We start from the raw sequence: 17005 nt of genomic DNA on the forward strand, positions 1-17005 counted from the left end.
GATATAAGAAAAGAAAAACAGCAAATTGCCTCGATTTTAAGAGGCAAAATAATGTTATGGTTCCCAACTTTGTAGCATCTCGTGTCATCTGTAAATGTTGTGACTAAACAGACAACATGAGCGCAGCAGCAGGAACAGAAACACGAATCTGTGGCTGCAGAAAATGAGGCACTAAAGTGAAAATGAATGTCAAGTTGCAGGAGTGCAGTAATATAATTTTCTTTCCTAAAATGGCGACGGATAAAAGCCGGAGCTGTAGGTGAGGAGAAGTTAATGCGCCGAGGGTTTCTCTGCAGAGGGATCACAGACGTTTCTTCATCGAGCAGATATTTCTGCAGCCACAGACCTCGGTTTTGTGTCAGCTCCAATGTCATGGCGGATTTCAGAGTGTGCTCCTGCCCTCCTCGAGCACATTAGCATTTCTCTTTCTCCCCCCTCCACCAACCCACCCCCCCTCGCTCTTTTCCCTCCGCAGTCTTCCCTCTGATGTCACGCCGAAGCTCAGACATGTTAACACGAACCTTCATGCTAACACAGTTCAGTCTGTCACTGGAGAATATTCTTTTACCTGCTGCTGGAGCGCAAGAAGACTTTTTCATTTTCACTGTCTCCGTTTACAATAGATCAGAGGCCTTCGCTGCGCCGCTGAACTCCTGAACTCCTGTATACATTACTAATGAAGCTCCAGATTGTTATACAGTCATATGTTAACAGGAAAGACAGGGGCCCGCTCTCTTTGTGTGTGTGTGTGTGTGTGTGTGTGTGTGTGTGTGTGTGTGTGTGTCTCTCTCTCTTATGCAGCACTATCATGAAGGTTTCTTGGCCCGGGCCTGCTCTTAATTGATAGGGGCTGCTGGTATTTACTTACATTCTCAGGGTGGATTAAATCTCAAAGGAAAGAGGAGGAGATGGAGGTTGTTTTTTCTCCTGGCTTTGTCTTAATAGTATGCACGCTTGTATGTGTGTGCGTGCTTATATATACATGTGCAAATGTGTGTGTTTCTGTCATCCCATGTGGTTTCGTGTTCGTCCTTCCTCCATGACGAGAACTGTCGAATCCTGTAAAGCTGCATGACGTCGAGGCACCACAGAGCACCAAATCTAATCACCGGCTACACTGCGATGTATGTGCTGCTCCGCTGGCTTAAGTTAATGTGTTTCTGTGTATATAGGGGCACAGAGACTTATTTACTGCACACGGTCAATAGCAAATATCATTATCTCTGCGGCTGGTTTTTTCACTTTTTGTCCGGTCTGTTTAATATGAAGTTCAGTCCAGAGAAACTCGCTCTGGCTTCAGTGTCTCGGGGAGAGAAAAAAAGACATCTCCCAGCTGAATTTGTTAAAGTTTAAAGGAGCGATGGGACCAATGGCTGCAAAATACTGACTACTGCATGCTGCAAACTAGAAAATAACAAGCCACAGGTAGCAGCCTAAATTGTAGATTCTGTTAAAAAATGACTTTGCAGGCCCATTAGATGCCAAAACACATAACGACAGATAATGAGCATACAGGAGGATTTTTTGTACTCCTATCTTAATTTTATACTCAAAAGTGCTTCAAAGTAATGAAATGCACAAGTCATTAGTCAAAACCTGCACATGACTTCTACAACAGGTCAAGACCACTCAAAATTTGTTTCTGTCTCAGAGAAAATATCAGAAAGAAAAAATATTTTGAAGGGTTATAACCGCAGAGATTATTTTATTTCCCTGCAATGATTTCAAGGTAAACTGGAGAAATATGGCATTCGCTTTAAGTCATTTACCAAGATTTTGTGGCTGCACATGCACTTTGTGATTGGCCAGCGAACTACTTCGCCACAAGACGATACATTGTGCTGCAGCAAAAATTTAAAATAACTCTTTAGCCGGATGACCCTGCTTTTTTTCCATGTGGTTGCTGCATTTTTTCCTGTTTGTTGGCCTTGGATGCAGCATGTTGAGCTCCTTCTTACCCTCCAACTTCTAATTCATCCAGTTTTTTGTAGAGTCAGAACCAACACACTCACTTGAGATGCAGGAAGTATGCAGCTGCTGCTGCAGACAGTGGTCACTGATCACAGATGGTCACTACAAATGGTGGTTAGACTACAGTGATGACAATGGAAAGTTAAAGCAGTATGGCAGCAAATACGGCGAGACAATGGCAATTTGACTTTACTACGGATGCATTTATCCCTTTATTTTCTCTGGTTGTATTTGTCTTTTAAATTGTGAATTGAACTGATTGTGGTAACATTGGATTTATGTGATTTGTGCAATCTGAAGAAGTACAGCAAAACTTTTTTTTTAGGTATTTACTTCACCAGATTGGCCAGAGACTTCACAGGTAGTTATTTTTGCCTAGAAACAAATTAATTAGACCAGTCAATAACACTAAAAGAGCACAGACCCACGGCAAGGTTGTGTGCTAACTGGCCCTGTTAACGTTCTGACTTGAGGAGCCAGAATTCTTCGGCTCTGGAACTCATTTTTCTAATAATTCTGACACTATATGAATGCAGGACAAATGCCATATCTTGCAATATTAATGAAAGTGAAAATAATGTGTGTACCTGCCCTGTTATCACCTCCAATCCACTCCAAAATGTGATCGGTTCTTCTTGAACCATGCAACATGTTTTCTACAAAGTTTTATGGAAATCAGACCAGTAGTTTTTTTCTGTAATCCTGCTGATGAACAGATAAACAAACTGCACTGAAAACATAACCTTGGTGGATATATAAATTGATGTAGAAACATTACAAGTCCATAGTTTGGATGAAAATGATTCATTGGCTGCAGCCCGGGCAGTCACCAGGGGCCTCATGTATCAACGCTGCGTACGCACAAAAACACTGTTTTCCATGCACTCGCAACATGTATGAAGAGTGAAGGTGCTGTGAGAATGTGCGGTGGCACCGCAAACCTTTGTTGGGAGGAAAACGAACTCGTCTTTAATGCTCTATTTAAAACATGTTTCATATCTAAACTCAAAATATACCGAATTTCCCTCCGGGGATCAATAAAGGACTTCTGATTTTGATTATGGAGCGCATACATTTTTCACAGATAACCTGCCTTAATTACTGTGTCAAAGTCCCGATCGCCGATTGTTTCCCCTTTGGTTTAACATGGAGATGTTAACGCTGCAGTTGCACAGCGATCCATGACGCACAGATCCCTCTCCCCAGAGAAAAAACTTGTGTGGGAAATCCTTTCAGAATAAGTCAGGTGTGGTGCATATTTGATCCCATATGTGATGTTTAATTGGGACAACAAGTTAAGTGTGGCTTATAAACTGATGTGTGAAAATGATTTTGACTGCATTACGCACTCGCTGCTCCAACGGCCCTGAGTAATGTTAACAACGGTGGAGTTTAGAAGGAGCTAATTTTTCCTGCCTCCACCTCAGAGATCACCACGTCCACCTCGCACGCAGTGGCAGTAAGTTGATTTGCCATTGTTTTATCAATAATCAGCTGGTATGCCGGCGATTTATAGTCATTTGCATGTCATCTGCGTATTCATTTTCGGGAGGAGCCGGGCGTGGTTGGTGGCTCGTGCATGTGCGCTCAGTTCCATGTAGATTGGGATATATCACGGGAAAGGTGCGCTGAACCTGGTGTAGGAACAGTTTGATACATGTGGAGGTGAGTTTGCGTACGTACTTTTCTAGTTTTAGGAGTACGCCATCTTTCAGTATGAAAGCTACGCACTCTTTGATACATGAGGCCCCAGATCTCCACCACATTGAACAGTCCTGGAAGTTGTTTGAGCGTCAGTGCTCTCCGACAGCATCATGTCACCAAACAAGGGAATATCTTTTTGCAAGAATGGTGTTAAACCCTCCAGTAGAGTCACTGAAGCTTTTCTGGAGGCTGATGGTGCACCAACACCTCACAGGGACAACTTATGTTTCTTTAACCCAGGTTTTAGAAATCCATTTGTAGATCTTGATAAAAGATTTCATCTAACCTACATACAGTGGCTGCAGATTACCAGCTTACCCACCATTAACATGAAGTTACAGATGACTGTTTCAGAACAGAACAACAACAACAGATTTCAGTCTGTTTTGTGAACCTTTTTCCATATCTAATATTCTTCTCCATATGTCACCGAAATGGGAAAACAGGAAAATTGCTTCCCAAATGAGACTCAACCCAAATGCAACGTTACCTCCCTCCCAATAACATTTTCTTTTGTGCCGCGGTGCCTATTTTCTCCATCTCTGTTAATGACGTCTCCAGTCTCAAACCTTTTGATTTCATCTGCCTCTTCGGTTGTTTTCATGCCATGTTTGTGCACACATGCGAGTTAACTCTGAGTGTATGTGTGTGTGTGTGTGTGCTTGTCAGGTTGAAGATTGCAGCGTTGATTATGTGTCTGATGTTTTCGACAGAGTGACATCCCTTCTAATGAAATAATGGTCTAGTGGCAGAGTGCTGGAGGATTGCACATTGTAGACTTCAATTACAGACAAGATGATTTTTTTTCCTCCTCCTTTTCCTTTCAGCCAGAAAAAAAGTACAGGTTTTTCTTCCTCCTTAACAGACGTGCTTACATCGAACAAAAAGGCAGAATAAAAGGCTTTTTTTCAGCCAGACTTGGGTCTAAGTGTTTTTTCTTTAGATAATGGATAGAGAGGACATGGCATGCCTTAATTCACCGTCTCTTTAGCCAATCTGATGCCACAAAACAGCCATTGCCCTCCTTGTGTGCACAAATCAACCCGAGCGCCGGTTGTTTTCCAGCCCAAACTGCACATTTTTCACCGTTGTAATGTCTCCTCTTTTCTTTGAGATGCATTTTCTTCTGCTGCATGCATTATTCTGCCAACCGTGTAATTTATTTTGCACAACAAATGATCTTTTTAAGGTTCCAGTTTTCAGTTGTGCCCCCTTCTGCAATCTGGTTTGAAATTAGCATACATTTCCTAAAAATATGCTTCTGGATCAAGTGCACCTTTTTAAAATATCACAAAGAGGGAAAAGGGCACATTCTTTGAATTGCAGCTCTTCTTGGAGAGAATATAGTTAAAAAAATGAAAATAAAAACCGAAGGTAGATGTCTCAAAAATAAGTGGGAAAATTAAATTGTTTGCAAAAAACAGTTTGGTCTTTTTGGATTGCAATAAACTGTTGAAAATGTTATTTGATGGGAAGAAATCAGTTTCTAAAAATTTTGTATGATGCTTTTCAGATTAAAAGCATAATGAGAGTCTCAGCTGGTGCTTAAGACAGACTGTTAAATGTCAAGGACTAAAAAGTATTCTCAAAACAACTTCAGACTTCATATGAAATTCCTGCACCTGCACAAGTCATTTAAAAGGAGATTATAATTGTTTACAGATACAGTTTGTTTAGCTATCTACAGGACATTGTCACAGTATCATTTCACATTAATTTAATACATCATAACTTGAAATTCACCTTATATCCGTGCAGAGACCCTTGATTGACAGATAAGAGCATAAACAAACTGTAGTATTGATATGAAAACCGTTAATTCAACACAGTAAAAGAGGTTTAAGTCGTTGATTGTGTTTGTATGTAGAAGCTGCTGTTAATATTGTACAAATAAATGAACAACATCACCTTAATTTGAGGGAGAAACGACAGAGGAAACCTACACCATCAACACAAACACGAGCTGGACAACAAACTGAATTGAGTTCAGTGAGACGGAGTCACTGACATTATAAATCTCGACCTAGCGATGCATAATTTACTGGGGTTTTTTCAGTGTATGTTTTGTAACCTTTATTGAAAGCAGCATGGGGCGAGAGGGGGTGGTGGCATGCTGCAGAGTTCCCCGCTGCGATTATATGATGTGCTTCTTAACCACAAGGCCACCAGGATGCTTCATATTACAGTTCTCAATAAATAAACTGTTAAAATCCCATTTATTCAAACTGAATAACTCGGACACATAATGACAAAGAACTATAACCAACCAATTAAATCACAGTCCAGATGACTAGAATAATTAACTTATCAGCCTATAATTAAACTGTCCAAAAAAGAAAGTTTAAAAAATGTTAAATTTTAATAGTTGGAATATGCTTCAATTTGAATATATACTCTTTAAAATGCTTGTGTTTTCTCCTGGCGTCGCACAGCAGACAGACTCATGACTGACGAGTGCTGAAATGAAAAGTGGGCTTTTTTCTGTTTTACTTTGCAGTTTCATGAAGGCGACCGTCTGATTTTTTTTCCCCCTGCAATTTTTCAGAATTGCATTTATAATAACAAGTTAGATCTGATAATAAAGGCTTTGAGAGTGTGGAAATTCTACGTTTTGACGCCTTGAAAGTAGTTGAAAAGTGCTTGAATATAATCAAAAAATATCAGACCTGAGAGCAGATTCCTTTTGTCATTCATGGAGGTAAATGTGACTTTATCTTCTCTCAACAACTCTTCTCCTGTGTCTCTGTCTTTCAGGGTGGACCCCATTCCTTATGACACTCCCAAGCCAGCGGGACACACCAGGTTTGTGTGTGTGTCAGACACACACTCGCGCACAGACGGCATCCAGATGCCCTATGGCGACGTGCTGCTGCACATGGGTGACTTCACCGAGCTGGGCCTGCCCGCCGAGGTTAAGAAGTTCAACGACTGGCTAGGTATTAAGCTGCTTAAGACACACATTCATCCGGACGACGCACGCACGTTTTTTTCAAACTTGCACAAAGCTGACATGCACAGGCTCTCTCGTGAGTAGGAGGGGCGGGGGGGGGGGGGGGGGGGGGGGCACGAGACATGTTGCACGCATAACCAGCAACTGGACCACACAGTGACTCCCCCCCCGTCCCCTCCCCTGTTTGACCCCACAACTGGCGCGCTAAAGTGTCCAGTTTAACCCTTCTGACCTAACAGCCAGGCTCAGTTAACCTTTGACCTCTCCCTCTGGCCCCATGCTGTGGGTGGGAGCGCTGGCCTATGAGAGTGTGTGTGTGCTGTCGAAACACCAAGTGTTTCATCTCGGAACCCTCTGGGCGAGAGCTGAAGCATTTTCATCTCTCTAATGTAGTCATGTTTCACACACATCTACTGTCTCTGTAAGTGCAGAAATCAATAAGTGCCACCCACCACAATGGCCTGCAGGTTTTTAGGAAATTTTTATTATTTTTTTCTATATTTATATCATTTTATTTCGGCTGTTGATCAGCCCTAGGCCGGTGAGACGAAACAACTTCCTGAAATGTATTAGCAGGAGTTAAATGTTAAATAAAACACTCAATGCAAGGCACATTTTAGAGACATTAAGATTCTTTATAGGGTAAATGCAAGGTACAGTCGTGAGTTTAAAGCAACTACAAGAAACTTTTAATTGTTTTTGAACTCTCACTTTAATATTGATGCTTCTATATGACCCACATAAGTGAAGAGACCCACAGTGGAGAATATAAAGACAGATATTCTTAATTCCTAAGGTGCTATTGGGTCATATTTAGATGAAATCATGCTGATTCTTTAGCACCTCTTTGATGAGTTTTCCCATTGTTTTTATTTTGCACGTTCCCTGGGAGCTAACCCTAACACCACTCTGCAGGAGGTGCATGCTGTTGTTTGGCTTGCTTAAGGATAAGAGAACCAGAAATGGGTGGAGCAGACTGTCTGACCCGGCTGCAATAAAATAAGAGGTTTTCTTTTTTTATTTTGTGTTACATTTTTTTTAAATGAGAGGTTTTCTAAAGGGAGTCTGGTGCTGATGAGAAAAACTCACTTTTCTTTTGCAGGTGCCACATATTCCTAAAAGTGATCCCGCTACGGCCTCTGGGCACAAAAACGGCGAAATACTGATGGCCCACCAGCAGTTGGAATGTTAAATATAAATAATTGCCAACCATAAATCGTTATTATATTGCCGAGCAAATATCACAATACTATGCTGTATCGATTCCCCCCACCACAACCACCTCTATCACTGACACTTACAGATGCCCCTTGATGCACTGGCTACACACAAGTATGCATGGCTGAACCAGCTACCACAAAGAATAGAATAGTTGTTTGGTGCTATATTAATGTTCTTCATGCCATTTACAGCATCTTTGACTTAAGGGAAAATCTGTGCACGTCCTGAAGTCTTATGACTCCCGTTTTAAAGATACATGGAAGAGAATAGGAAGGAGAGACACTGGAGGAAAAGGACCAGAACAACTGGTGTTCCTCATGGAGTTTTTCAATCCGTTACAAACTGAGCTGTAACGCAAATACACACAGACATCCTCCCATCACCAAACTGGAGTGCATGATGCTAAATAATTGCACCTAATGTTTATCATTGGCTGTTAATGGGCAGAATAAACATCGGGAACCATTCAGTACTTTACTCTCAATAGTCTGATCTGTGCACTAAGAAGGAGAAAAGAGGATGAGACGCAACAAGAAACAGAAGTGGTTTAATGTTGTAATAAGCAAACAGGGAAGAGATTTGAGACAATAATCATCTTTAAATCTAGGCTCATACTTACATTTTCTCCTGGGAGGAAAATCTACATTTCCAGTGGAAATGTTTATAATTTAACGATGACATTCTCAGTCTTTGTTGGACTAGATGAATCATTAAAACAACAGAGTGTCAAAAGTGTAAAAGAAAACTGTCGACTTTTGAAAGATTGAGACATATTTTCATCATTTTAGAGTGAGAACCTTTAGCTTAAAGTGGCACTGCTCTCAAATTCTATGTTTAGAGTATCAGACACTCGCCCCCCGTAGAGTTGAAAGGTAGCTGTCAAAGTTTGGCCTCTCCAAAGACGACAGCGGCTGCACTCAGTCTGGATTCACAGCAGTTACAGTGGATTCCAACACTGACCCAGTTTTCACAGCAAACATGAAAAAAAAAGAGAAATCCAGGCATCTGTAGAGACTCCTCACACCGCTCCTGCTGCATAATCCACTTCTCCACTGTCCGTCAGTATGCTCTGCATGTTCAAGCAGACATATTTTTCGACAGAATTCACCTAAAACACAGCTTCAGTCTGGATCCTCCTGCACAGTCCTGTCAACCCGCTGCCTCCTGCTCTTCCATTTCTTTTTCTGTGTGTAAACTCGACGCTCTGTTCAAACTAAAGCAGATACATTTAAGCCAGACAGGTCCATTCACATTAGCGTTGAAGGGATTGGACTGTGAAATGGTTTAATCTCTTTTTCTTTGTTCTTGTGTGGTTTGTCGCTACACCTTTGCTTGTAAAAGTGTACTAGAAAACAACTGAAAGAGGCAAATAAATAGATTTGAAAAAGTTGATATCTGCCGTTGACACGATTAAGGACGAACATGGGAGTGAATGTGGAAATTTGAATACTTGCGACCAAAACACAGAAGTTCCAGCTGAAAAAATAAAAACGTATCATCATATAGCATATGTACCTGTTCATTTGAACAGACAGTGAGGTGGCATTTTGCACATTGGCAACTTCAGTAGTTTAACTTAAGTATTTTTCTTTGAGATAAAAATAAGGAACATTTCTTCTGTATTATTCTGTACTAACAATGAAGAAACACTTTCCTAACAGGCAGCCACATTCTTATTCAATGGTGTTTCTTCATTTTTATTATTTCCAACATTGTAAATTAATCCTGAAGACATCAAAACTATGAAAGAACCATATTCACACATGGAATTATGTAGTAAACAAAAAAGTGTTAAACAAACCAGAATGTTTTATATTTTAGATTCTTCCTTTTGCTTTGATGACAGCTTTGCACACTTCTGTTATTCCCTCAGCAGCTTCATGAGCTGCTCACCTGGAATGGTTTCTTAGGTGCACCTAGTTAAGAGTTTTTATGTGGATTTTTTTGCCTTCTTAATGTGTTTGAGAACATCAAGGCAGAATGTGCTTAGCTACTTTAACACGTTTTTGTTTACTATATAGTTCCATATGTGTTCCATCATAGTTCTGATGTCTTTATTATTAATACTATGTAGAAAATATAATAAAAAGAAAAGAAAAACCATTGAATAAGATAGTGTGTCCAAACTTTTGACTGGTACTGTATGTCATGTGTTGTCTTCTGATAGATCTTTGCTCGTGTTGTATGAACTCTGAGACATATGTCGCTTTGGATAAAATCGTCTGCTTAATGAAACTGCAACATTGTAACATACTCTACCTGATGACATGCGGCTATAAGTTTCCCTGTGGAATGCATCAATCTACATGCCATGTATTCTGTGTGTAGCTTTGTGCACCAGAATATGAAGGTTTGCTATGAATACACAAACAGTCACAGCCCTACAAAACAAACTCCAAACTCTGCACATTAAATTTTAAAAGATTTGATCGTTGTTTAACAGCTGCATGCTGATACAGGTTTGCAGTGTGTTATTTGCAACGTTAAGAAACTGATTGCACAAACTGAACTTACTCTTTATACAGTTTTAAACAAACTTTGACGTCTTAAATTCCTGCTTTATTAATTATGAATGTGATTTAGTTGGCCGGCTGCAGTTGTGCACCCACTTTACCTGACTGACTCTACAGCCAGGTGCTGTGTCCTAATTCCACACACACACACACACACACACACACACACACACACACACCTGTGTTTTCTGCTGTGTCACAGCTAATACAGCACCTGGCACCACCAGGAGGGCACACTGGTCAGCTTTTCTATCAAAACCCTCCATCCATCATCCCGGACAGCTACGTCAAGCATGTATCTGTGTTTCTGCGTGTGTGTCTGTGTGTGTATACTTTGTTAAGCCTCACAACAGCGATATCGGCCGTAATGGGGAATCGATGCAGGACAAAGTGGAAAATGGCTGCTGTAGTTTGGAGCGCCCTGCCAGGTCTGTGAGTGGAGCTGCACACCTGGTCATCAGAAAGTTTTCTATTATGAGATTACTGCTGAAATCACAAGAAAGAGTCATACTTTTGTGAGAAAAGTGGTGTAGTTTATATATATATATATATATATATATTTATTTTAAAAAAGTCTATTATGAGATTTAAGTTCTAAGTTGAAAGCGAAACCCAATTACAATGAGGTTAAAGGAGTAATTCTGCCAGAAAAGTCATAATATTATAAGAATTAAGTCAAAATATAGACATTAAATGGTCAAATTTATAGGTAATCATTTCCTTCATAAAAATGTGTTACCTTGTATTAAAATACACGTATTGGTCAAATCAAGCCTTTCCACAAAGTAGCATCTTTAATTGGTAAAAGTTCGTATTTATTTCAGAAAATCATGTTGATTTTATCTGTATCTTGTGTTTTCGTCGAGGATAGGAGGCTCCCAGCAGTATTTATGTTGTGGCTTTTACGTTGACAGTGTGAGCTTCATACAGAATGTGCCGCTCTTTAAAGGAAATGCAAATGCATGTGAAAGGTTAGATATTCCCCTCCAAGGCTGATTTTTGTCCTTGTTGACGAAAGGCAGAGAGTCTGAGAGAGAGGGGGCAGTCAGACACGGGGGTCGAAACACAGCAGCATTATGAAAGTAAGAAGAAGAAAAACATCAGTTTGAAGTCATATTAGCTCAATAATTACATTGATTTTTGGATGAAAGATAAAGGTTACAGTGCACAGACGAGCTCGAAACTTTAACATGCAGGTAGTGAGATGAAAAGGGTTTCTGCAGCTTGATTCATCTCATTTTGAAGCTAGCTTGCCCTCTGCTCTAACTTAAAAAAATGCATTATTTCCAATTAATTACACTCATTCAAATTGTATGTGAAACTACAACATATAACTATCTTTAAGGCTTTAAACATGGAGTAGGTCAAGACCAAAATGTAGTTATAAATGGAATAAAACATAGCTCTGCTATGACCATACAAAGGTGCCCAGAAGGCTGCGACAAATAACTTTATTAAAGAATACTTATAATTACAATTTAGTACATTGTCAGCTACACCACCAGTAGTAGTGCTATACTGCTGTCACCCTCCACACCATTGACACCATTTCTGATTTTTTTTTATATCGGCAAACAAAATACACCAACATTGTCCGATAATATCAGCCAACCGATATATCTGTCTTGTTCTAATGTTGAGTGCAAGAGGGTACAGAGAATTTGCTGTGATATATTCCACTGTGACTTATATGAAACTGTAGAGTAAGGTTAAGTAGCAAGAACCAATTTCAGATAAAGAATTATAGTGTGGGCTTTGTTTAGCCTATTCAACCTGTTGACCTGTTAAGTATGCAGTGATGTACATTTTTAAAATTTGCAAGATGGTTTGCAAAGCAATAATGTGATCACTATGCAGAAGTTATTTCATGCCAGGAGCTTTTTTTGCAGCCAGTAGAAACTAGCAGAATTAAAGTTGCAGTCAGAAAATTGAAAAAACTGAAAACCGAATAATCAACAAACGTCCACAGATTTTACAGTTTGGGCTGGAGGATTGTTTTTTTAGGGGCTGTAGCAAATTTCCTTTTTTTTATTTTAATCTGAAGCTTCTATTGAGGTTTTTGAATAAAGCTTTGAATGTTATTTTTTATGATGTCATCCAACAAAAGAAGAAATTTAGAAATCCTCAAATAAATCCTCAATTTGAATTTAGAGATTCATTGGATCTATGTGTCGGCTGCAACAATATCACAGGCTTATTGTTCTCAGGCACCCTGCATGCAATCGCTCATGCAAGGAGTGATTTTTTAATTACAGTACAGAGTACAATGCTTTAATCAATACATAGTAAACTTTTCCCTTTGGTTAATTTTTCCAGGTATATAAAGCTTCTCTTCTTTTAAGTCATAATCACCATATATTTTATTTTTTATTTTAGCACCAGTCTCACACTCTTTATTTACCAGACCACAAATGAGACAAAAATAAGCTTCTGTGTCTGACCAGTAAAGCAAAGTTTGCTGATCAGGCGTAGAGTTGGGTTGGTCCGGGATCAGAGCCCTGGTGTTTGGAGGTTTGCACTACATGAGTAAATAAAGTCTCTGGAGCTGCTGGTTAAGTCTCCTACTGGCGGGGAGTCGGAAACAATCCAATGCTACCACTGGAATCTAATTCTTCAAATAGTTTAACACTATTAATATTGGCGTAGCATAAACTGCAACTGTGCAGAAATACAAGGTTTAAGAAGATTAAATAGACTAGCAAAAAAAGATTCAAATGTTGATCTAGAACACAAATGTCAACGTTCTGAATGAAGCCTTCAAACGTTCCAGTACCGCCCTCCTTGTTATTGTAGATTCAGAGCTTCTTGTGGTGTGTTTGTGCTCCTCCACTGCCTCCCTGCTCTCTCCGCCTCCTCCGCCTGCTCCTCTCAGAGGCTGTGGAGGAGGCAGCGGTTTGTTCGGGCCATCGACTGCTGCCTGGCCCGTTGAAGTAGATCATTGGAGATCGATGCGGAGGAACGAGCTCTCCCTGACCCAGCCTGTCTGATGGTGGAGCTCCGGCTCTGATCTGCTGCTTTAAGCTGCTCCCAGAGGCCTTTGTAGTGTGTGTATGTGTCCGTGTGTATGTGTGTGTGTGTGTGTTTGTTTCTATGCTCAGATGTGAAATGTGTGTAGATACAGGCGGTGATTATATGTGTTAAACAGAGAGACCTGACAGATGAAGGTTTTGTTCACTTCCTGCGTGTGTTGTTTGTGGTTTGAGACTCTATATGCAGTTTGTTTAAAGAGCGAATCATTTGATATAAACGTACAAATGTCCAATCAACTAACCACAAACCACAAATACCTCCTTCTCTGTACATACAGTATGAAAATTATGTACAAGTATGTCTTCGTGGTAATAATTTTCACAGTGACATAAAATGCATGACCTCGTGAAACTACGAACCTTTTTTTTTAATTTTTTTTTTTTTTACACACACATTACTACTACTTAAATATACAATTTTCTTGCTTTTTCAAACACACTGTGCTGAAACTGATATGAAACATAGCTTTAATCATGCTGGATGTCTCAGTGGAGCGAGCTGTAAACAAAATATTTGCATATTATCACTTTATAAATATATTGTTGTGGCGAATCAGTTAAAAAACCTTGGTTTATTACTGGAACTGGAACAAGTCTGTTAATCAATTAGGTGATTATCAGATGAATAATTATAATCAAGTTTCTGCTTCTCAGTTATGAGAAAATGGCTTAATATGATATTCAACTTTTGGTTTCCGACTTTTGGTTTGACATAACACATTTAAAGACTTCATCTTCGACTCTATTAAAATGATCATGCATTTTTCATTATATTCTATCATATTGACTAAATGGTTAATTGTTAGACTAATTGTGAGCAGCAATTTTGATTCAGGGGCCTTAGGCCTGCATTCTTTCTAATGTCCAGCAGGGGGCGACTCCACAGGCTGTAAAAGGAGTCAGATTGAGAAAATGTGCCCACTTCTCACTTGATTTATTACCTATGAGTTTATGATCTCAATCGCCAGTTTCAAGTCTTCCTTAATGCAACATGATGTTCATTTTATGAATGATTGTCCCATTTAAAGTAAAATAGACAATGAAGGCAAGTTAACTTTTGGTTGTGGCTACCTTGTGAAGTCATTAACAAGGTGGTGTCCTGGGTCTTTCAGGCAAATCCACCCTCTTGTCCAAATATGGTCACTTCTTGCTTCAAGAAACCAATATGGCAACAACGAAAATAGTCAAATACGTCCACAGTTTGTCGTACAGTTTATAGCTACTTATTTGCAGCGGTGATTTACATGTCCAGCAGACACAGAGCAACATTAGCATGCTTTTATTTCTGGCCTCCTGATAAATGTAAGTTCAATATTCAGAGTTAAGTTTTAACTCTGCGGTCTGCACAAACTACTGGAGGAAGGATCTGGCTCTTAATCTGTGTCACTTTACCAGCTTGTTGCTTACTTAGTCTATCCCGTGTCTGATAATGAACAGGTGAAGTGAAGTACAGTGAGTTCTTCAGAGCTTTATCGCTGTAAACAGTTCAAATTCTGTTCACACCCTCCTGTCAATAAAGATCAATAACCAATGAATCATTGAAGCTATTTTTCGAGCAAAAATGGCAATCATTCTCAAATTCCACCTTGTCACGTCAAAGATTTGCTGGGTAGTTCTGTGTATTTTTTGATAGAGAACAAAAATATTAAGGTTGGTCAGACAAAACGAGCAATTTCACTACAAACCTTGGTTTGATTACAGCACTAAAACTGAAGCAGAACAGTAAATTTGCAGTTTGTTAAACCAGACCACACAGAACCCTGAAAGATGCTAAAAAGTTTCAAAGAGCTGGTGGTCGTACATTTTTTTTACCTCCTGGTGTATTTTAGCATCATCCAAATATCCAAATATTTAATGATAAGAAAAGGCTTGTTTTCGTGCATATCAGCAGCTTTGGAAATAATTGGAAGACGTGTTGATGTCCATCATATTTCCTCAAGAATTAATATGAGGAGACGAAAGAGGAGATGAGAGCAGGTTGACAGTTTAATTTTCTTACATACTCACCTCTTTAATTTAAGGAATGTCACATAGAATGTGATTTTCTTATTTATTTATTCATCTCCTGTTTAACCTGATTGGAAAGATTATTTTTAGTGTTTCAGATGCTTCTTCCCTTTTAGATCTTTACACAAATCTGAGTGTGGCTTCTCAAGAGGTGCGACAAAACATTTGTCTGCACACGTAGTTCTTCAGAGTTTAACTTTTGTTTTGATTCTCTCTTTCATGCTCGTTTGTGGGCGAAGGAAAAGAAATAAATCTAGGTGTATCACTCCTCCAGCCTTCTGTAAGATGTATCACGGTGGCAATAAAAAGCAGTAGAAATTCCCAGTAGAGTAATGGAGATGGAGTTGTTTGATGGTAATTATGTTTTCCCCACATTTTCCCTGCGCGGTGGTGGAGGTGGTGGAGAGGATGATTCGCTTTGGGTTGTGTGTGTATGTGTGTAAATGGATGTGTGATCCAGTTAGAGTGCTGGGGGACTGAGAGACGGCGCTCTCATATAAGGTTAGACTGGAATTTATGATCCTGAGACGCGACAAGAGCTAATTTAGAGGAGCGGGAATGAAACCTGTAGACCGGGGAACCATGATTCTTTCATTTTCAGCATTAGAGAACACACTCCCTCTCACACACACACACACACACACACACAAACACACATTTTTAGATGGATGCGGTGGAATTTTTTATCTGCATCTGCACTGAGCCAGCGTATCCGGATTGAATTTATATTCTGTTCAGTTTCTATTATCTTTATTTCCAATTGTGGACCTGGCCGCTGCAAAATTGAGCAGTGCCTTTACATCTTTTCATTCACTTACTGTCATGAGTCAAAAAACATTTTCCATTCAACAAATACGTTTTATTGGATTCTTTATTCAACGTTTTATTCAATTTGCCCTCTTGGCATGCATCATAACTTTTCTGCTGTTGCTGGCCAGAGCCAATACGGAGCAGAGGAACAGACAAAAGCACTTCAGTAAAGGGGAGGGGGGATACCTTCCTGTCAGTCACACTCCATGTCCTAGGTGGATGTTGGCATCTTACCTGTAAATAGGTTCAATAATCCTGTAGTGTAGGTCAGGTTTCGAGAGATGTATAAAAGCCCATTAATCGGTGATTGTTAATATTATTTGTGCAGGTGTATTAACCCTCCAACCCCATCCATAGTACCAACTAGGAGTTACGTTCAAGTGGCTCCTCAGCAATTTTAGGCTCATAAATAAATAAAATAAACATACAAAATCGAGCACCTAAAAATTCTGACACATACAGTCATGGAAAAAAATATGCGACCACCTCTTGGATTTCTCGTTCATTTTAATGCCTGGTACAACTAAAGGTACATTTGTTTGGAAAAATATAATGTTAAAAACAGAAATAGATAACAAGAGTTTAATTTAAGAGCTGATATCTAGACATTTTCCATGGTTTTCTTGATAATGATATTGGTTATTATGAAACCAAACTATTAATAAAGGAAATATTTAAGAGATTAATCCAAAATCAAAATAATCGTTAGTAGCAGTCTTGACAGAGAGGAACACAATCAACAGGAAGTCTAAAACTCTAGACTAAAGGAGAGGAGAAAGAGAAATATAGAGAAAGAATGG

The 17005-nt window shown here is 39.5% G+C and overlaps 1 protein-coding gene across 2 annotated transcripts in view; it reads left to right on the forward strand.

The window, feature by feature from the left end:
- Nucleotides 1-17005, forward strand: part of mpped2a (metallophosphoesterase domain containing 2a) — an 87604-nt gene that overhangs the window by 22454 nt on the left and 48145 nt on the right. For both annotated transcript variants that reach the window (XM_059348792.1, XM_059348799.1), the window contains exon 3: nucleotides 6430-6611. In XM_059348792.1, coding sequence (XP_059204775.1) covers nucleotides 6430-6611 — 182 coding nt within the window. The remainder of the gene's footprint in view (nucleotides 1-6429; nucleotides 6612-17005) is intronic.

The sequence above is a fragment of the Centropristis striata genome, chromosome 2 (assembly GCF_030273125.1).
Source record: "Centropristis striata isolate RG_2023a ecotype Rhode Island chromosome 2, C.striata_1.0, whole genome shotgun sequence".
Classification (NCBI taxonomy): domain Eukaryota; kingdom Metazoa; phylum Chordata; class Actinopteri; order Perciformes; family Serranidae; genus Centropristis; species Centropristis striata.